The 20519-nt window shown below is 40.8% G+C and overlaps 2 protein-coding genes across 4 annotated transcripts; both read left to right on the top strand.

Annotated features, from left to right (window-relative positions):
- The first annotated feature begins 8263 nt into the window (after positions 1–8263).
- Positions 8264–11960, top strand: LOC142932600 (uncharacterized). The gene is made up of 7 exons (XM_076076530.1): positions 8264–8538; positions 10423–10494; positions 10580–10683; positions 10896–10956; positions 11233–11372; positions 11479–11581; positions 11672–11960. Exons 1-7 carry the CDS (start codon positions 8449–8451, stop codon positions 11726–11728), a joined length of 627 nt encoding a protein of 208 aa, XP_075932645.1. The 5' UTR covers positions 8264–8448; the 3' UTR covers positions 11729–11960.
- A 786-nt stretch (positions 11961–12746) lies between these two features.
- On the top strand, positions 12747–15609 carry tbxtb (T-box transcription factor Tb). Of its 3 annotated transcripts, none has more exons than XM_076077151.1 (8): positions 12747–13011; positions 13094–13358; positions 13538–13672; positions 13862–13923; positions 14030–14091; positions 14193–14366; positions 14722–14854; positions 15336–15609. In XM_076077151.1, the coding sequence occupies exons 1-8, from the start codon at positions 12806–12808 to the stop codon at positions 15607–15609; spliced, it is 1311 nt and encodes a 436-aa protein (XP_075933266.1). In that variant the 5' UTR covers positions 12747–12805. The 3 variants fall into 3 exon arrangements, with proteins under 3 accessions (XP_075933266.1, XP_075933265.1, XP_075933267.1); XM_076077150.1 differs by having other exon boundaries at positions 14190–14366; XM_076077152.1 differs by lacking the exon at positions 14193–14366.
- The last annotated feature ends 4910 nt before the right edge of the window (positions 15610–20519 follow it).

Genomic DNA, 20519 nt, shown 5'->3' with positions numbered 1-20519 from the left:
TGTCACCGACTCTTTTAAATCTTTTTAAACTTGTGTTGTTGCTCTTGGATCATTCTGTTACATGATGCTGATTGGCTGTCAGAGTTCGGTTACCAGACTTTTTATTTAAAGGATCTTTTGTTGCTCCTGTACCCGAGGCCATTTAGGCATTAGTGCTGTAAGCCTCTTAGATCTTTAAGCAGGGTTGACCAGTGTACTGAGGGGCCCAGGTGCATGATCCCTTCAGGAAATTACCTCCAGTCGGATTTACTTTTATCATATCAAACCAAACGATGCATGTAGCTACCAGAGATAAACAGTATTGGTACCAAATATCTGAGGGGACAGTTTCACCCAGAGTGGCAGAACTATGTTTTGCAGCAAAGGTATTCCCAGTTTGAATTTAGGGCTTAATCCTGACATTCCCATGCTTGTGTGGTCCTCTCTGAGCTACAAAGAACCATGTTTTAATTCTATATGTGGTAATAAACGTCATGTACTATTCAGGGAGAAACAGCAGGTCAGGGACCAGTTGAGGGATTAGAAACAAACCAGTATGAAAAACAAAATAAACCAGAGTTAATAAAGAGAAATGATGCCTTTGTTGGTTCTCTTCAGCTGCCTACGCTTTATTGATTTGACCATAAAACCAGTCAAGGGAAACTTTAAAGGAAACAGCAATCACATGCTATAGCCTTTGACACAAATTAAATCTTCATGCAGGGTCACAAACATATTTAAAATGTGTGTACAGTGGGAAGGTCCCCCGCAATAAGGCTTAACTCCATTGTTCTCGGTAACTTGGTAACCAAAGTTTTACACAGTGTACACTTTAAAGTCCCAAGTTGGACAGAAGACTGAGGTTTAAGACATAACCGTGTGTTTGAAAAGCCCATACACCAACAACTGGTAAGCTGCTTTTGAAATTGTTTTTAGATATTATTTTGGAATTTAATTTGCCAATAATCCTTTCTCTAAAGGTCAACAGAGGAATTGCCATGAGATCTGAGAGCAAAGACCTTCATCGATCAAGCACTCTGCCCTCTATTTTGGATGCACACTTATTACCTGTTGGTGTCAGAAAGGTATTTTAAATAACCCACTCATCAACTCATGAGAGTTTTATATTTTATCCTGCTGTTATCCTGTTAAATGGCATTTTAATCAGTAATGGATAAACAGATCAGGTGTCAAATATTTGTCCTAGTACAAGTTTTTGTAGTGGTCCAGTACATGACATTACCGATTTCTCTTTATGTGCAAACACACTGGCAGAGTAAGGCCAATTGTTCCCATTCAGTGTCACAAAGTGGTTTTATTGTCGCATGTTGCGGACTGAGATCACGGGTCTTGGTACAGTGTGTACCAAGACCCGTTCGGTTCTCCGTGCCTCCTGTGATGATATTATCCACTGGCTCTGTGACCAAAAGTTTGGTAATCCTGCTCTATTGTGTCATTTCAATCGTGTCCTTGTTCATGAGCCTCTCTCTGGTATTCACTGTTGTCTGGTTTAGGCCTGAAGCCGAGCTGTTCATGACTGTGTCTGTCCTCGGGGTGAGAGCTGCATTATTATGTCTAAAGTAGCTCAAATACTTGTATTCAATAGGATAAGTCGAATTTAAAGAAGCAGAAGCTGCCAACAAGTTGAGATGATTGCAAGCCTCTTGGTTACAAGTGGAAACACTTTTTCCAAACTCAAGGTCTTTATCATTTGGAGTTGCTAGCTCTCTCTTTCTTTTCAGCTCTGCCTTTTATCATCTTCTGACACAAACTGCTTCTGTTTACACCTGCAGCATCTCTTGTCTGCATTTTCTATTTTTATCTCCAATGTCTCAGTCTCTACCCTGCTCTTTATGGATTAAAAAAAGAATAAGAAATGGCTGCAGGCTTCTGTCCACCTCGCTGCAGTATCATGATCACTGTCTGGCAGAGTGACGTGTTACAGCAGGACAGCTGCATTATCCTCCACTGATTTATAGTGGCAGGGGAGCACAGATGGATGCCGCCTTCGCCCCGTCACTTACACTTTGCACACAGCAGTGAGAGCTAAAGAACGGCGTGTCCCTCCGCTCTGCCACGACAGTATTACTGTGGCAACGGAACAGATAAATCCCTCGTTTCCAGCAGCTTTTGTGAGAAAAGACAAAGCAGACACTTCCCGAACTGACTCAGCCCATAAACTTCAGTAATGTGGTCATTCGGGGGCAGCCTGTTAAGAACAAGCCATTTCCCAGAGACAGGGCGACCTCAGATATAAGACTTGGATCAGAGAGTGCAGTCCTCCCATGAAACTTCAAACGTGTTACATTCTTCATTTACGGGTTATAAAAGGGAGCATGTAGCCCCATGTTTTTCCTATAGTTAATCTGCTCTGACATGCATGCTGTTACTCCCATTAGCCTTGCATTCTTTGGTAACATGCTTTGCATTTTGCATTCTTTTCCATCTTATATTTTCTCTTTATACTCTGGGGCAAGACAACATTTGCTTCAAGATGTAGTAGTTGAAATCTGCCTCTAAAACCTCCCTCTGCAACATCTGTTGGGTATCAGTCTTTATCAGGATGAAATAAGGACACTGTAGCCCAATGATATACTTAGGGCAGATCACAGCCTTACAAAATTGGTTCCTGCATACATGCAGGAAATGAGGTGAGGGCTTTGTGGGAGAGGAGGTGGGCATATTCCTCCTGCGTATTTTATTTTATTTTTTTGTCTTGCAAGAACACAATGTGAAGCTGTTGTGTGGGAGGTTGCTTTTGGCAGATGAGAGGGATTACCAGAAATGCATTCTTTTTTTAATCTTCAGGCAAGCTGACTCACTCCCACAGCATCTAAATTGGGTTTTTACTGTTGATAGGCAGGGGGTGAAGTCAAAGCTGAGCCTCGGAGGAGGAAGGCAATGCATGACAGCTGTCCAGACCTGGACCAAGAGGCCAAGGCCCGGCGTCAGGCTCAGCTCGATCAGGTTGATAAATACTGAACATTGATTTTTAAAAAAGACACATTCATTGTCACAAAGGCACAATGATGCAATGAGAGATCATTGTATTAATAAATACATTTCATTCATCAGTACCTGTATACTCAGGTAGTGCTTAGTTTTCGGTCATTTCCTCACAGTAAGTGTCCTTCCGTTACTTTGATGGTCCTCCAGCGCCATCTAGAGGCCTACAGGAGCATCCACCGTCTCCGAGACGCTCTCCGTCGCCGCTAAGCCGCCCTGCTCACGGACAAGGTTCACTCACAGAGTGTTTCTGCAGCAGAGAGACGAGACAGCCAGAGCAAAGCCAGAGCATGAAACTAAGCAGGTGAATCATTGAATCGTAACGTTGTCAACACTGAGGGCTTTATCTGAGTCATGTGCGTGAATTGCAGAGGTCAAAATCTGTCTGACGTTCACTTTAAATGGTTTTCAATTATTGCAGATTATATTCTTTGATATATTAAACTCATAATATGCAATACATTAATCATGCTGTGTCATGTTGAACTTTTTTTCCATTTCAGTGTTTCTATTACCAGCAGAGTGTCGACACACCATTACTGCATGCTACAACTTGTGGGGGCAAACATATATTAAATTAATTAGTTTTCCAGTCTCGACTATATTCTTTCTCTTTAACATACACTACAACCGGAGTTAAGCGATTACCTTCATCCATGGGCCAGTTTGTTTCAGGGTTTTTTTCATTGTGGGATCTAAGGGCACAGTGGATTATTTTGTTTGTTTATTTTTTAATTCCTTTAAGAATAAAATAGTTTTATAAAAATGTTTGTTTTGGGACTTTATCTCAGGGCATGCTGTGTTCACATGGGCAGTTGGTTTGCATGCCCTATACACAGGGGGCATTGCGGGCAGTATTAGATCTAACAATGTCATATTTATTGGGATTTATATGAAACTTGTATTTACATTTGTAACCACAGGAGGATCAGTTTTGAAGTAAACTATGCAGCTTTAGTCTGCAGGCCAAGTATTTTGCTGGTGGGCCTGATTTGGCCTTCAGGCAACTATTTGCCTACCACTGTGCTACACATTGTCCGGGCTCAAATACACAACCCTGCAAATCAAAGCCTCTCTGTTTTCACTACAACACCGCCACTTTCTCTTTTACTCCTTAAGTGACATGCATATCATTGGAAACAATTGCAGCTGCTGTTTACAACTTAATCCTGTGAGTCTTTAAGTCCTGCACACTATAGCCTGCCAACACTGTTGATGAATGGGACGAACCCGCATTAATTAAATGTTAAATAATTTGCAAGTGATGTTTGAGCAGTTAATCCATTCTATGGAAGCAAAGACTGTCGTAACATTTTGAATGTGGAATTTAATCACTAATGAATTATTCATGTCAACATTTTGACACCAATGAGTTTATAGCGTTGAAATGTAAATATTTTATTTTGAAAAATATCTTATCTGAAATTTAGGTTTGACATTCTCAATCAGTATTGAGTGACCTCTTTCATATTGTCACATTCTGCTCACGTCATTTGAGACATTCTCATTCTAAAAATATAAATTACAGTCACTTTAATTTTCTGTCTGAATTGGTGAACCCTTGAGAACACTTCAAATCAGGTTTTGAAAATGCACCACTTGAGAGATTTGGGGAATTCAAACCACAAATTCAGATAGATGATTTTCAAAGTAAAATATGTCAATGCTGTGAATTCAGTTGTATTTAAATCAACAATAAGGTTTTAGTAAGGGTGACATTTCACACTTAGGTATTAAGTTGTTTATAAGACTCAAATGATTATGGCCTTTATTCACTCCCATACATCCTGTCACTTCTTTTTTTCTTTTGTTTGTTTGTTTTTAGCAAATGTAGTTACCTGTTCTTGCGTATAATTCTCCTTCTGCCGTTTCAGCTGCTGTGGTTGGCTTTGATTTTGACTGTCTCGTCTTTATGCTGACGGGGTGTGAATAGAGCAATAAGCTTTAGAGAGCGGCTGCATAGAGGGGGTCTAACATGAGAGACATCCTGTCTTATCTGCCCCTCCTGTAAAAGCAGAGCTTCGTCAGGAGGATGTAAATGTCCTCTCTAATGACTTGCACTTGGTGGGGGGACAATAAAGGACTATAGAGGCCTTCCAGTAAGAATCCTTTGCTTCAAATTGCTGAGCAGATGAAACTACCCGTTGTTCCCTCAGCTCAGATCGAGAGGCTCTGTCACAGACACAGAGGTGAGGCAGGACCAAAGCAGGCAAAGGCAAGGACACCTGCTGGGGCCTAATTGGTCCTTGCTGCTGTTAATGGCTTCCTGTGGCTGCGTGTTTACTTCTCATTTGTTCTGTGCACTCTGTTTCCCAGCCCCTTAAACAAGGGTGGGTTGCTTCAAATCTCTATTCCCACAACTCTCTGTCTCTCCGTGTGTCTGCGTCCTTCTCTTTTATTCTTCAGAAACAAAAGAAGTTGGCCTCCTCCAAGCTGCAGCACAATGACTCACACCTGAAGTCCCTTCCCAAGTCCAGCTACTACCTGGTAGTTTTTGTCCCAGCACTGACACACAATGATACCTGACTTTAATCTGTCATTGATGTTTCATGTCTCCCTGTGGAGTTCATTAAAATGTTAATTTTTTTCCTGAGATCTTTGACCTCCAGAAACAATTAGCTGAGCGTGGACATCTGAAGACCCACCACGACTTGGAGGACTTTTATAGGTGCATCAGATATAACAGTCAGCCATCTCAACTACACAAGAGTCTGGAGGATGTCAGGAAAAAGAGTTGAGTAACAGTTTGATATAGAAAAAAAACCCTCTTCCTAGATCTATGATGGAAAAACAGTAGATGTGACTTTGCATGTGTTGATGTAACCTGAACAGTGCTGGAAAGCAGGCCTGCAGATGATTTGATGACTCAACACAAGATCTCAGAGACACATCCCTGCACTGCTGAAGATAAAGGAGATGAGGACCACTCCAGGTGCAGACAAAATACACTGTAATAAGTCTGCATTTGTTTTAGAGTATTGACCCCTGACCAATATTTATTTTCAAATAATCATCATCTCAGCTGCCTTCATTTTCAAGCCTGCAGCATCCCGTACTTTTAAAGCAATAGTTTGACATTTCCCCCCCAAATTTTGCACTTCTGCTTTAAAGTGACACATAGAAGTCTTGAGATTTCTTTGAACATAATATTCTGCAGCAGCAAAAATAGTTTGTTCCAAATATTTTTCAAATAAATGTGGAAAATTACACTGAAGACAGTATATTCTGTATATTTGAGAATCTACATGTCTGAGGTTTTATGTGTTGAAGATGCCGCTGGTGTTGGTGGAGGGCTGGCAGGGACATGGTACTCGGCTGTAGAGGCCTCTGGTCTACTGGATCTCTGTTTGCACTGCCTTTAAATCAAACACAGACTCCACTGCAGGCTTGTTCAGCACTGACCCTCCTGGGGGAGAGAGCTGATTACTCACGTAGAAGTGAGATGACCAAACACAAGCTGACCCCTCTTGTTGTGGAGACTCCCCTCCTCGGACGGTTGCTTTGACTCTGACAAACATCATCCGGGGGGAAAATGTCGTAATTATGTCCGCTACAAAAGAGACATAGCAATTGGGCCAGTGGTGTCACTTCATGCCAGCACTGCGAGCAGATGTTGAACTGTTTGGAGAGTTCCTTCTCATTCAAAGCTTTATGGGATTCTAGGCAAACAGCGCTCCATTTACCAAAAAGTGGAAGAGATAATCTGAGAGCCAACTTTATTGAAGAGTTTGCTTACTGTTCAGCTGACACTTTAACTGACACCGTCTTTTAGTTTATACACTTCAACTGCCGCTAATTTCTTTCAGGACTTTCGCTTCAGCTGACTTGTCCAGCTTGATTTGTCACCTAAAATCAACTGAAATTAAAATTTCTTCCAGTTTTAGCATTTTCACTTAAATTGACACTTGACTCTGCACTTACAGCTGATTTGACTATTCAACTTCGTTCAGTGCTTTCATTTAAACTGTAACTTACGCTTCTTTCAGCACATCCATTTTAACTGCTATTTTCAGTAGGCCCAAGTCCAACTGCCACTTCAACTGTTTCAGTGTTTTAAAACTACTTCTAGTGTGTCAAGTTATAGATTTCAAGTACAGGCAAAGTTACTTCAGAAAATGTTTCCTTTTTCTGTTTGAAGTAATTGTAAATGATGATCAGAAAAAAATATTACCTTGAAAGCCCTTTGAAGTATTTTACACATAAGAAAACTCTCAAAAGCTTGACTTTTACCCTGGCTGTTGGGGCTTTCTGCAATTGTCTCTTTATATCATAACACTGGCGATTAACATAAGTGCTGTTAGTATCAAATACAAATTACACAATTCATACTGTACTGCTGTTAATCTACAGAAAATGATCTCCAAGGCCTGTAGTTCAGATCCACTTTACACTTTTGCACCTGCTCATATCACCCTCAGTGTCCTTTGTGTTTACATGTTGTGAATGTATAACAGAACAGTGTCGGCCACTGCCACCCTTTTTGTTAATTAGGGCCGAACTCTGTTTAGTAGGAGCATGTATGATGTTAGCACACGGCTGCCACCGTGAAACAGCACATTGGCTTGGGGACATTAGGAGCTAAGTAAGAAGGCATGTGACCTCCATCAGTGTGAAATCTCACCGCTCCACAGACAAACATGGCGAGTATAAGCGGCCCCCCCCAACCCCAGCACTGTGCCACAAGCACATTCCCCACATCCGTAAGAAAAACCCAAAATAAAGGCAATTAGAGCAGAAGCCAAAAATATGGAGTCGGCAAAGTCCTTGTTTATGCTTTTTAGTAATGAGCCAATTCATCCAATCTGTTCTGCTTTGTGGCTATTTATATGCTTATTATTAGCTGCTGTGATTTATTGGACAGTTGAGGCAGTAATTTGCCATCGTTGTGGCCATCTGGTCATGGTCTCTTCAACATGTTGAATTTCACGAGTATGCATTACAGGTCTGCAAAATTAGATTCAGCAGACCATATTACTATTACTATAAATTGACTTCAATGAGTGGAACTTGCACATAAGACAGGGCTGGTCTAGTTGCCTCTTATTTTGTAGGATCTCGCTAGGCAACAATTTAATGAGTTACCAGAGTTTTTCACAATCAAGCTTCTGCGGTGTCATCTATCATCTGAGCACTAGCACTGTACATATATGGCTGCACAGGTACACATCCTCATTCCTCCACCTGCCTCCAGTGCAGCTACTGGTGTCTGTATGGATCTGTTACCTGCTGCACTGTCTTGTGAGTAAACGCTGCCTTGCTCAGGGGTCCTCCATGGAGCCAGTTTGCACCCAGCAGACAAAGTGTGTTGTCACCTGAGTGCGCAATGTTATTGGGTGTGAGCTGCACCACACTATGGCTACTCTTGAGAAGTAGCACACCATCAGGAATATATTAACAACCCGACATTTTGTGTGCAGGTCAGACATCACAGCAGTGTGTGTGTGTGCGTGTGCGTGCGTACGTATGTGTAGGTTATTAAAGCAAGGGTCTGGTCCAGAGGAGATCTTCGGTGGCAGCCAGGAGAAGGATGAAATTGAGCAAATGTTTCCCAAGGTTAGTGTAATGTCACTCAACAAAGGCAGTGAGAGGCAAATACACCTGGAGCAGTGATCCCCCACTGCCTCCTCAAACCAACACACATTACTGAGGACCTGATCATATATTTTCCTTCTCTTTGCTTCCATCTTACCTATTGTCTTTTCAGTTCCTTTATTTTCTCCCGCCACGTGTACGTTTCATAGTACACTTAAAGGTGCAGTGTGTAAGATCTGGTCAGCGTTCTAGTTTAAAAGGTTTAAAAGGTTTAAAAAAATGAACCAACATGATTACCAGAATGTGAAAAGGTTACAGTGTTGTTACTGTATGTCAAAGATGTCTGTGTTGCAGAAATGTCTACTTAAATGAGCATGCTAACCAGCTAGCCCAGGCCTGTCCAGTCTCGTGATACCACTTGTACCTCGACAGGCGATTGTGAGTCACTGTGGCATCCACTTTGCCTTCAGACAAACGTGAGAGAGAATTAGAGGCAATAGGCATAGAGAGCATTATTTCAAATCCTTACAGTGATATCAGAGAAGAGGAGAGAGACTGGTAACACTGGAGGGGAGGTTATGCTCAGGTGCTGAGATGAGCATATACGGACAAGCACGAAGGACTCATTTCTCTCTCACCCCTGTGTCAAAACGGGTCTGAGCAAACAGAGTATGAGCCTGGCTGGAGGGAGAGCAGGGGAAGGCAAACAGCGGTCAGACAAGACCGGTGAAAGCCAGGAGCATTACTCACCACAGCTCCGTGCTGACATCTCAGGCCTGTCTCACCTATTGACATCCTTAAGGTGTCAGTCCAGGGTTCAGGCTTTGAGTGTTTGTGAGGCACCTATACAGTACGCATGTGTGGGAACAAGCACCACTTTACTTTACCTCAGAATAATATAAGATATTCATAATATATGAACTTTATAATACAGCGTCAGGGAGCCGGTGATCAACCCTGCGGTAATTTTGAGGTCATATTTTGTTTTGTTTGAATGATATTACATTATACTGTCATGTTCTCTAAATACTTAATCCACTATATTTATGTGATGAATTAATGAGAACGTATTAACAATACCAGCGTTTCACCATCTTTTAACCTATTTACTATGATATAGTTTATATGACTGCCAACTGTTTTTCAAAGTGCTTTGGATATTTTAATGTGTTTTTCACAACACAAAGTTTTCCATGTGCACTTCCTTTCATTTTATTATGATAATCAGCAGCGAAACTTATAAAATACAATTTTACATTTTTTCAATGAATCTACACAGATAAACTGCATTACCACGCAGCAATGCCAAACTAAGTAAAATCAAAGCAGATGTTGACAGTAACATCATAACTTTAGCAAGTTTGTGTGTCTTAAAGTTGATTTTCATAACTGGGTGAAATGGAAATCAGTGGTGGCCTGGAAGGAGAATGCCAGCATTTTAAAATCCACTACACAACATGTTATAAAAATAACAATAACATTAGCAGTAACATTAAGTGATTTGAAGTAAATGGGTTAAAAGATGGAAAAACACTCGTATGGTCCTTTTAAGCTTTCCCAAAGCAAAGCAAATGTATTTGAGTTGCACCTGCTTTTTATCCTTTGAGGAATGAATAGGCTGGGGGACCTATATAGCACCATATAGATCAATAACTTTAATTCACAATGCTGCAGGCCCACATCAGGAAGTGGCCTAGTGTGACAGTTAGCGCTGGGACGGGTGTTGGCGGGGGAGAGAGAGAGGCGCCAAAAGGGACACTAGGACTGTGGGAAATGACACTGGCTATGACACCTATGACTTTTGCACCATGGTTACCTCGTATACAAGGAGACTTCTCTTTTTAAACTACAAAATGAGTAATGGACAAGGATATGATAGATAAATGTAATATGTGCCACCCACAGATGAAAGCCCCCACATTTGCAACCCTACAGCCTCACTTTATGAAGAGCTTCCAGAGCAAGATGCCTGATTTGGTACGTCAGCCGTCTTCTATTTACCCTGTGTGGTAGCCCAGCACAGAGGGAAACGCTCATGTTTACTACTTTGTCTCAATCACAGATTATCCCTGAGATTCCTCAGAAGAGCAGGAAAGCGGAGATTTACTTGAGACGGTTGAGACGAATGCATGATCTTTGTTTGGCAAACATGGCTTGCTCTAAAAGGTTGGTAACTCAGCAAACGGGCAGAAACATAAAGGAAATGAGGCACTGACATAGATAATTGAACCTTTTTTTTTTCCTATAAGTTTAGTTTTTAGTAACATTCAGATCCAATGGGGCGACAGGAGATCAGAAGCGCATTGAGGGAGTCTTTCAACTGCTCTTTAAACTGAGTGAGGTTTGTTTTTCTCTGCTTGCTGTGAACTCTGGTCCAGACTGCTGGACAGGGAGACAGACTCGCTGAGCTGGCAGGAGGAACGAGGCGACCAAGATTTGGTTAGTAACACAAACCAGCCACAACGCAACACAACACAACACCACAGAGGTCTATGGAAGCTAACACGTAGCTGCCACACACTATCTCCCTTTAACGTTTGTTTGTCTTTCCTTTGGAAGCCACCATGGCAACAGGTCACACCGAATAAAATTACCAGAATACAGTAGTTATTTGCGGGCATGACACTGTGGTACTACACGTCTGGATATAAATTATGTGTTTCACGAATTGAGTTATCAGCGAGATACTTTTTTTCCATCCTTGCTCTTCCACAGATGCTTCCCGGCATTGACTCCACACAACGGAAGACGAGCCAAACCAACCTGCCGCCTCTCTGCTCTCCGAAACAGCCAAGAAGTGTCTGGAATGACGGGCCTTCATGTCCCCAGCAGCCGAGCAGAATGACCTCGACCAGGTGCATGGAGACATACAGTACATGAATCATATTTATTTGTTTTTTGGAGACAAAAGTCTGATTGTCACTTTGGCATTGTGCATGTTTGTGGGTGTTTTCTTGGCAGCCACCAATTTGTTGAGACTCTGGTTTGGGACACAGCAGTGTGCTGCCCTACAACACCTGATCCTTTATCCATTGAAGATGTGTGTCGACAAAAGCATGTTACGGTATAAATATTTCTCAAAATGATTTCATTTTTTTGTAAAGATTGCATTGTTTGTTTTAAGATGTCATTTTTTTGTTTGTTCCATATTTAGATAATTGACCGCGGGTTCAAGCTATGGAGAAACTATACAGAAAACACATCTGAGTGAAGACATCCCCACCATAGCATCTCTTAGTGTCTGCAATATAATGTTTGTCTCACATATGAGAAATATACATTTGACATATTTTTTTTAACATTACAAACGTGTTTATTCCATGTCACACTGGTTAATGACTATTTTACTTTTATAGTGTCAGACAACAATATTTTTATACTTTATCAAATTAGTTTGATATGTCCGTCAACTGTTCATTTGAGTCATATACCTGTAAACGGTAGTCCTTATACATGTGTAGGTTTTCTGAAATAAAAGTTTTATTATAATAACATTTAACTGTTTGAGCTGTGATCAGAATTGGTGATGATGCAGATATAAAGCCAGCATTTTGTTCTATTAAGTGACACTTCAAATCTGTGATACAATTGTTAAGGATGTGGTTGTTGAGTGTAATTTTCATCTATTTGCTGTCTATTTATAGAGTAATTCATGTATTAATTCATTCATTTTAGAGAGCTTCTTCTTTCACCTAATTGACTAAATGTTAACCCACAAAGACAGAACTGAAAACCTCCCATGTTTCTTGAAAGTGACCTAAACTAGCCAGTAACAACAATGTGTCAACATATAAAGCAATTTTGAGTTTTTATCATAAAAGTAAGCAATATTCCTCATAAAAAGTTTAAGAAACCATACTGGATCTAAATCCGAGACTTCAGGGACGAAAGACCAACCATGCTCAGCCGCCCACAGGGGTTTGGTTTCTGCAGGTGTGGCTTTGATCTAAGTGTCAATGTTGACAGGCTGATGTAATAAAGTGGGTTAAACTGCGTTATTCAAAAAGCTGTCGTCCTGTGGACCTCAATGATTATGGCTGCTCTGAGCCAATCGGTGGCAAGCCCGTAAAGATCAAAGAGGAGATGAGCCAACCATCTCTGCTCCAAACACCCATCCCGAGACGGAGCTTCTTTTCCTCCTATATATTTGGGGGCTGTTCGTGACGTCCAGCGTCCTGAGAGAACTGCTTGTCTTTGTGGAGACACAAGAAGAGGAAAGAGGTCTAGTTTGTTTTGTTTTTTTCAATACGTACTGTGATTACATTCAGCCCTGGAGCTGCTGGACAGGATGGCCACAGGCGCTTCTGAATGTCCCGGGAAGGCCAGTCAGAGCCGGGTGGACCACCTCCTCAGTGCCGTGGAGAGTGAGCTGCAGGCCGGCAGCGAGAAGGGTGACCCCACGGAGAAGGAATTGAAATTATCCCTGGATGAGAACGAGCTTTGGCAGAAATTTAAGGATCTTACAAATGAAATGATAGTTACAAAGAATGGCAGGTGAGCTTAAGTACAAACACACAGTATACAATACCAGATCAAATGAAATATAAAGGGTAAATATTCTTCTTTTTTTATCAAGGCGCATGTTTCCGGTGCTGAAAGTGAACGTGTCTGGATTGGACCCGAACGCCATGTATTCTTTTTTGCTGGACTTCGTATCTGGGGACAATCACAGGTGGAAATACGTGAACGGGGAGTGGGTCCCTGGTGGCAAACCTGAACCTCAAACCCCCAGCTGCGTGTACATCCACCCGGACTCTCCGAACTTTGGGGCGCATTGGATGAAAGCTCCGGTCTCCTTTAGTAAAGTCAAGCTCACAAATAAACTCAACGGAGGAGGTCAGGTAAGTAGAAGAGAGAATGCGCGATATTGTACTTTCCTTGTTTTTCTTCGGGAAAAAAAAGTTCAGTCTTTTCCATTTTCTTTCTAAAATACCCTAATTTCAAAACAAAATACACGTGAATATTCTAAATCTAGCATATTAAATAACCATCTTCGTGTTGAACTGTTTGTTTTCTTCAGATAATGTTAAATTCCTTGCACAAGTACGAGCCACGCATTCATATAGTCCGGGTTGGAGGCCCGAGGAGGATGATCACCAGCCACTCTTTCCCAGAGACACAGTTCATAGCAGTAACAGCATACCAAAACGAAGAGGTTGGCAATACTCTATATATATAATATTACTTAAACCAAAGCATCAATAATGTTTCTTTTATGTGCGCACAATGTGTGCGTAATTTACGCACAACATTTACGCACAGCATTTTGTATATCTTTTATGATTTTTATTGGCGGAAAAACACAATCCTAATTCTTTTTTTGTCATTTATGTTTGGATTTTAGATAACTGCTCTTAAAATAAAGCATAACCCTTTTGCCAAGGCCTTCTTAGATGCAAAAGAGAGGTAAGAATCCACATTGTTTTCACAACATATTATTTGTCTTTAAGATGTGTAAAAGTTTAGTTTAACATTATTTAAAGTATGTCATCAATCTTTTACATTTTTTCAGAAGCGATCACAAAGACATAAGAGAAGATGCCATTGAAAATCAGCAGTCGACTTATTCTCAATGTGGGTATTGTGTTATTTTTTCTGATTTCATGTCACGTTTTGGAGGCTATGTGGTGCTCATATGGTTTCATCATGTCTCTTCTCCTCTGTGGAACCAGTAGGTGGTTGGTTTATTCCAGGCACAGGCTCTCTCTGCCCTCCTGCCAGTCCTCACAGCCAGTTTGGGAGTCCCATCTCCCTCTCGCCGTCCCACGGCTGTGAGCGCTACTCCAACCTAAGAAACCACCGCTCTTCCCCCTACACCAGTCCGTACGCCCATCGGACCAACTCGCCCAGTGAGTGTTCCCTTCCAGCCTTTACCGTCACACATCCAGGAATTACACCACTTCCTCCCCGGCTATTAACAAGAAACGCAAACAAATGTTGCTGAGCACAGAATGTCTTGCATTCCTCTGGCTTTTGTGTGAGTGGAGCCACAAAGCTGTAAATGGTTGGGCTTCAGACGGGGAATGTATGGAGAGAATATTCACACCTTCAACTGTCATACTGATATCAGGGGCACAGGAAGTCTTGAAGTGTACTGGGAAAGCAACAGGTTTAGTGCTAATATGATTTCTGACAAATATATATTTGAAATCACACGTGACTTGTGAACATGCTAAGCCCCAGTGCTTCTGTCTTGTGTTACAGTCAGCTACTCCGATAACTCGCCAGCCTGTCTGTCGATGCTCTCAAGCCACGATAACTGGTCCAGTCTACAGATGCCAACACACTCCAGCATGATGCCCATGACCCACAATTCCACCTCTGATAGCAACTCCAGGTTTGTGTTGTGTTTCTTTTTATTGCACCAAATGAAATCATAACCATACATCTAACAACCACAAAGAAGATGACATAGACAGAAAAAAAAAATTGGGATATTCAAGTAAGATAGACACAGATAACACGATTAAAATATAAACAGTAAAGTTTATAGTTATGGTGATAAAAGAAAAGACAAAATATTAAATAAAGCTTGCCTATCGTATATAAGACATTGGTGGAGAAAAAGAACTACATGAGTACAGTCATTTTATGCATTTCTTGTTTTTAGGCAGAGTTGGGTAAGAAATCAATTTGAGGGATATTCTGTGCATGTAGCCTCTTCACATTCTGTTTAAAATGTTTAATTTTTTGAATGTTTTAACCGAAATTCTTCCCAGATTTTACACATTGCACCTTTAACCTTTTGCATGAGTTGCACTTCTAAAACACCCTAAGAAGAGCTGAGTAAGACGTCTTCTGTCCATGTCTCTGTACAGTCAGTACACCAGCCTGTGGTCTGTGAGTAACTCGCCCCTGACTCCCGTGTCCCAGAATGGGGGGATTAACAACAGCCTGAGCTCCCAGTTCCTTCGAGGGTCCAGCAGCCACTACCCGAGCCTGTCTCACTCAGTCACAGTGCCCTCTTCTGGCTCTCCCATGTACGACAGCGGCACAGCAACAGAAGTGCATGACACAGCTCAGTATGACACTACCACACCACACGGGCGACTGCCTTTAGCCTGGAGTCCTGTGACACCTCCGTCCCTCTGATGGAAGCGCCTCTGCAAGTTTGGAGAGAATGCCATGAAATAATGTCTGCAGGCTGTTTGATATGCTGTGATTTAAAGGAAGAATCAATCCCAAATTAAGTAGGTTATATTATATTTCCAAATCAAAGTTCACAGGCAAAAGACTGTTTTCGGTTTTTGGGCGCTTGAATTAATCCTGAGTTATTTAACAAAGAATTCTTCATCTCTTAATTGATAATAAGAAGTTACAGAGGCTTTGACCTCAATAAATCGTGTGTGTTATATGTGTTTCAAGAAACAAAATGAACATGTTTGCCCTAATTGTTGGTAGATTTTCTCTTAAATTCAGCTAATGTTTTTGTTCAGCATAGCAGGATAAACTGGTATTTTAATGTTTGTAAACCAAAATCCATTCAACCTGCTTATATTAAGCATAGCTTCATGAAAACACTGCAGTAGGCAAAACACATGTACAGTTGAAAAATGTAAAAACATTGCTTATAGTGTAAATGAGAAAGTAATTGAGGTTTACCATGTAAATAGACAATCGCTTTGTACCACAATGATGCCGCTGGAGATATTGTGTTTCAGATTGTTTTAAAAATGAAATGAAAAGGGGGATCTAATGTCAATATTCTGCCATGCAGACGATACACAACTTTACATATCATTATAAAACACGTCAAGGTCTCTCAAGTGGCTGTTTTTGAGGCCAGCTACATGACAATAAAAACTTGAATGTGCTTTGCTACACTGCGTTTTACGTTGTTGTTTACATTGTCCAAATTCATCCAACTTGGTCACTGTGTCCTTTTCGTTTTTTTGTGTGCCATTGTGATGCCACACCACACCATGAGATTTCTGGCCCATTTATTTCATCCTTTTATACAGTATCTGGCTAACTATCCTCCAGTGAGCATCTTTCAAATTATAATCTACATGGGTGGTTCACAAAGTCAGGTCCAGGGACCTCCAGGGTTGCTTTAGATTAATGGAGGTCCCCAGCAACGTAAGGGACAGTTTGATTTGAGTGTTCTTCGGTTCCTTGGGAGATAAAATTAGGTCAGTGATCTAATTCAAATCTCATTAGCAGTTCTTGATAAGATTTTCATCATTTCTACAGAAATCACAGGAGCACCGGTTTAATCGAATAATGACCCTACCTCCCTAAATATATTAAGCCCCACTCCAAAACACCAGATCTTCCAAAACACATCACACAAACCCAATCCCTTAAACTTCCAATAGCCTTCCTATGCGTGTTTGTTAGTTTTGTCTCTGTTCGTGATTAACATTCAGGCAGCTGTTTATGATCAAATGAGCTGTACTGGTGCAGCAGCTGTTGAAAAAGAACAAAACAATAGTAAATGCAACATAAACTAAAATGAACTTGATTTTCCCAAAACAACATACTGCTGTCATCCTGAATGATCATAATATTATGCATACTTGAATATGACAAGGAAACATTTTATTGGGGTTCTTTGGTGTTTTTATTTGTCATTTCAGCATTGGTTATTACAATTTCTTTATAGTGTTAAATCTTGTGATGTTAGCTTGAAAACTCAAACCCTCCTGCTCCCTTATTGTGAGGAGAGAAGGAGTATTTTTCACACATGGGTGAGGAATTACATCCATGTATATCTGAAGGAGGGGGTTTGACGGCTGCATGGATGGTCCATGGATGCTTGAGAAACCCCAGAGATCAACACTCAGCTTTAGCCCTCTCGTTTCCATTAATATCTCCCTGACATGAGGGCAGAAATCTCCGAAAAGATATTGGTGACACATCATCATCTCCTGGATCTGGTCACGGTTGTGAAAGTGTATTTTTCTCAGAAAGGGACCAACTTATGTCATACTCTGTTTAACCACTTGGTTAAACACAAGTTCTTTATACTTCAAACTGCAAAGTTGGATAATGCATGGTTTGTCACATTTAATTAAGTAGGCACAGATCCATCATCCCCTCATAGTGCGAGCCCAGACATGCATTTTGTTAATTAGGTGAGAAAATGTATAACGTCTTGTCAGAACTGGCATATCATGAAAATGATCTTGCCACATACTACAGTGTGTGTTTTTTTTATGTTTGACCCACATTATTGAACTGAAACCTTCTAAATGAAAATAGTTTCACATGAATATCTAACATAATTTGACTAAAAACTGTAGTAACTTCTAACAATTGTTGACCAATAGCATATTCTAACTCAAAATGGAATGACATCTTCTTCATCCTGCGACCATATCTTTAACTGTGAGGGTGGACTGCACATTATGTAAAACCGCTGTCAGCAAGATAACAGTTCTCACTTAACTGGATTACTAAAAACTAACAAGATACACCTGAAGAAAACTAACCTTTTTCCTTTAGGATCACCCGCAACCACCACTTTGGATCTGGGCCTCCACATCTGCAAAATTGAATGAGAAGCTTCAGAAGTAAAGAAAAGAATCGGACCACCTTCACTACAATTGACGACACTAAACACAACCGTAGCCCTCATGCTAAGCTTAACCACCTATAAACTACATCCATACTCATCATTCTTCTGTTTCACAAGTATTCTCCTTATAGAGATTTCTATGGTAAACTGGATGAAATTCACAAAATAATAACTTATACATTGTGGGCAATTCCTAATTTGCTGTATTGTCTCCACAGACAACTCATATTGCCAAAGGAAGGGCATCATGCATACCGGAGATATTCATGTGTCATAGTGTTGCTGACAGTGGATCTTCAAGGGGTGATGATCAAGTGCAGTAAGTTTGTAGAGAAGTGACTCCATGATCTCAGTTACTTACAAGTAATCCGGCTCCAGATTGTTGGCAGCACACAAGGTAGTCTCCTTTCTGTTTGTAGACGCAATTGTATTAACAATGAAGCCCACCAGAATGCTGTCATACTGATAATAAACAGCTTGATTGGCAGGTAGGAGGGGCAGAGCATGGGGTTGGGTTTGTTTTCACAACTATAGGGGAACAAGACACCAGAGCTTCTTCTGCATGACAGGAAGCAGGATCTACAGAGCAGCTGTTGATTGCATCATACTTCAGTTGATGTAAGATGTAAGAATGAAACTTAAATGAAATACATTTAAATTACTGTATGTATTTCATCAGACCTTGCTGATGTTTCGCTACTAAACATGTGTTGGCTGTGGATGAACCCCATATGCAAAATAGCATTCATGCTATTAAAGTGTTGCTCTCAAGGTAAGCGTGACAATTTGAGTATTGTTTGAAGTCTGAGTTATGAAGTACAGAACAATATTTGTCCTTTAAAATGTCCTTAAAAAATCTTTCAGTGTATATGCAAGATTTCATTCACCTCTATATGTGCAACAGGATATTTTATTGTGGCATCATGACCTTTGGTGTCATCTTTTTTTTGTCCTTTTTTTTGTTTGCATTTGCACTTAATTAAGCTGCATATAGGTGAATCGTACAGCAGCGCACAGTTACTTAGAGAGAACACTCAACGACATTAATATGTTCAGAGTATAGTGTAAGGTGTTTGACTATTAAGACCCAGAGTGGCTTTGAGAAAGCTTAAAGACAGGCATTATGGCTGAAGTGAGACAAGGCCAGTCAACAGGCACAAGAGCCCATTCAGCCCAGAAGATCAAGGTCAGCGTATACGGACATCATGACATCCTTCCCCCACGTACAAGTAGCAACCACAGACTGACAGGAAGGAACAGACATCTAATCCGCTAAATCGAATACACAACTGCATCTCACTGGTGGATGAAATGGTCTGTCTGTATAGTTAACATGTCACCATGTGCTTATACTATTGTGTGTGTCCTATGGCCGTCTGTCTGTGTACAGAGATATTTAAACTGAGTCGTCATACATATTAAATCAATCAGCAGACGAGATAATAGCAAGCAATAAAGGGGACTCATTTCTTCATTTTTGTGCACTATTTTATAAATAAATGCACTGCGGTTATTTAAAGGTTTTTATAAATTGCTGTTATAAACTATTGCAAAATCAATAGAATAACTGAAGTAAAAAGCATATTGTAGAATAATAACAATCATTTAATTCTTGTGATTTGCTTTAAGAGCCAATTATGTCCTTATACGGAATAATGTTTAAAGCGAGAGAAGATAATGGGACATCTATCAAAAAATCTAAAAAGCCATGAAGGCAGGGTATTTCTCTAAGCCTAATAATCCCATTATGATCCCAATGAAAAAAAAAAGCTCTCTGTCAAAGCAGGGAGCATTGACGCAAGCATGTCTTGACGTCAGTAGCTGCAGTGAATGAGGGATGGGAGGGGGGAGAGCCAGAGAGAGAGAGAGGGAGAGAGAGAGAGAGGCGTAGTTGCCTTCAGAAAATACCACGAAATACCAGCGTCATTGGCATGAATGCAACTGTAGCTCTTTGCAAGAAACCCGCCGCGAATGTGCGCATATGGTGGTGCGTATATACACCACCAACATCGCAACAACAAACAACACCCAGCTTTTTATTTTCAAAACTATTTGCCCTGACATCCAAGTGACACATTTTGGAGAAACAGTATAGTCGCTGCTCTGGAAATCTAAACCAGATGTAGTGAATGGAATATGATCCCCTGACCCGCGAGTGTTCATAAATAAATCAGCATATGAGAAAATTAAGAGAGGAGGAAGAGTGTTACTGAACTGGTGTCTGGCACCCATCTGTGAGTCTCCTGAAAGGGAAAAATAATGTGTGAAAAGTAGAAGTCAGTGATAATCTGACAAGGTCTGTGCAGTTTTATCCAAGTGGATATTTGAGTGCACGCACAGTCCATTGTTGCGTTGGTAAAGGAGGAGCGCTGATTCTTTTTCTTTTTCTCTAGTCTACCGGAGGGGAAAACTACCATCAAGCAATTTGTAAAAGCCAGACCGGTTGCGTCACTGCCTCCTCCATATTATAGTCTATACGCGC

The sequence above is a fragment of the Anarhichas minor genome, unplaced genomic scaffold, assembly GCF_050575085.1.
Source record: "Anarhichas minor isolate MPS153535 unplaced genomic scaffold, ASM5057508v1 ptg000058l, whole genome shotgun sequence".
Lineage (NCBI taxonomy): Eukaryota > Metazoa > Chordata > Actinopteri > Perciformes > Anarhichadidae > Anarhichas > Anarhichas minor.
The sequence above is the reverse complement of the archived record's forward strand: the minus strand, read 5'-3'. Positions and strand labels throughout refer to the sequence as shown.

What these genes read in the sequence shown, in the direction of transcription:
- LOC142932600 (XM_076076530.1), top strand. Translation starts at nt 8,449, where the DNA reads ATGTGTAGGTTATTAAAGCAAGGGTCTGGTCCAGAGGAGATCTTCGGT. An exon ending in AACATGGCTTGCTCTAAAAG is followed by an intron (nt 10,684 to 10,895) that starts GTTGGTAACTCA and finishes ACTCTGGTCCAG; the next exon opens with ACTGCTGGACAGGGAGACAG. An exon ending in GTCGACAAAAGCATGTTACG is followed by an intron (nt 11,582 to 11,671) that starts GTATAAATATTT and finishes TTCCATATTTAG; the next exon opens with ATAATTGACCGCGGGTTCAA.
- tbxtb (XM_076077150.1), top strand. Translation starts at nt 12,806, where the DNA reads ATGGCCACAGGCGCTTCTGAATGTCCCGGGAAGGCCAGTCAGAGCCGG. An exon ending in ATAGTTACAAAGAATGGCAG is followed by an intron (nt 13,012 to 13,093) that starts GTGAGCTTAAGT and finishes TTTTTTATCAAG; the next exon opens with GCGCATGTTTCCGGTGCTGA. An exon ending in CAGCATACCAAAACGAAGAG is followed by an intron (nt 13,673 to 13,861) that starts GTTGGCAATACT and finishes TTTGGATTTTAG; the next exon opens with ATAACTGCTCTTAAAATAAA.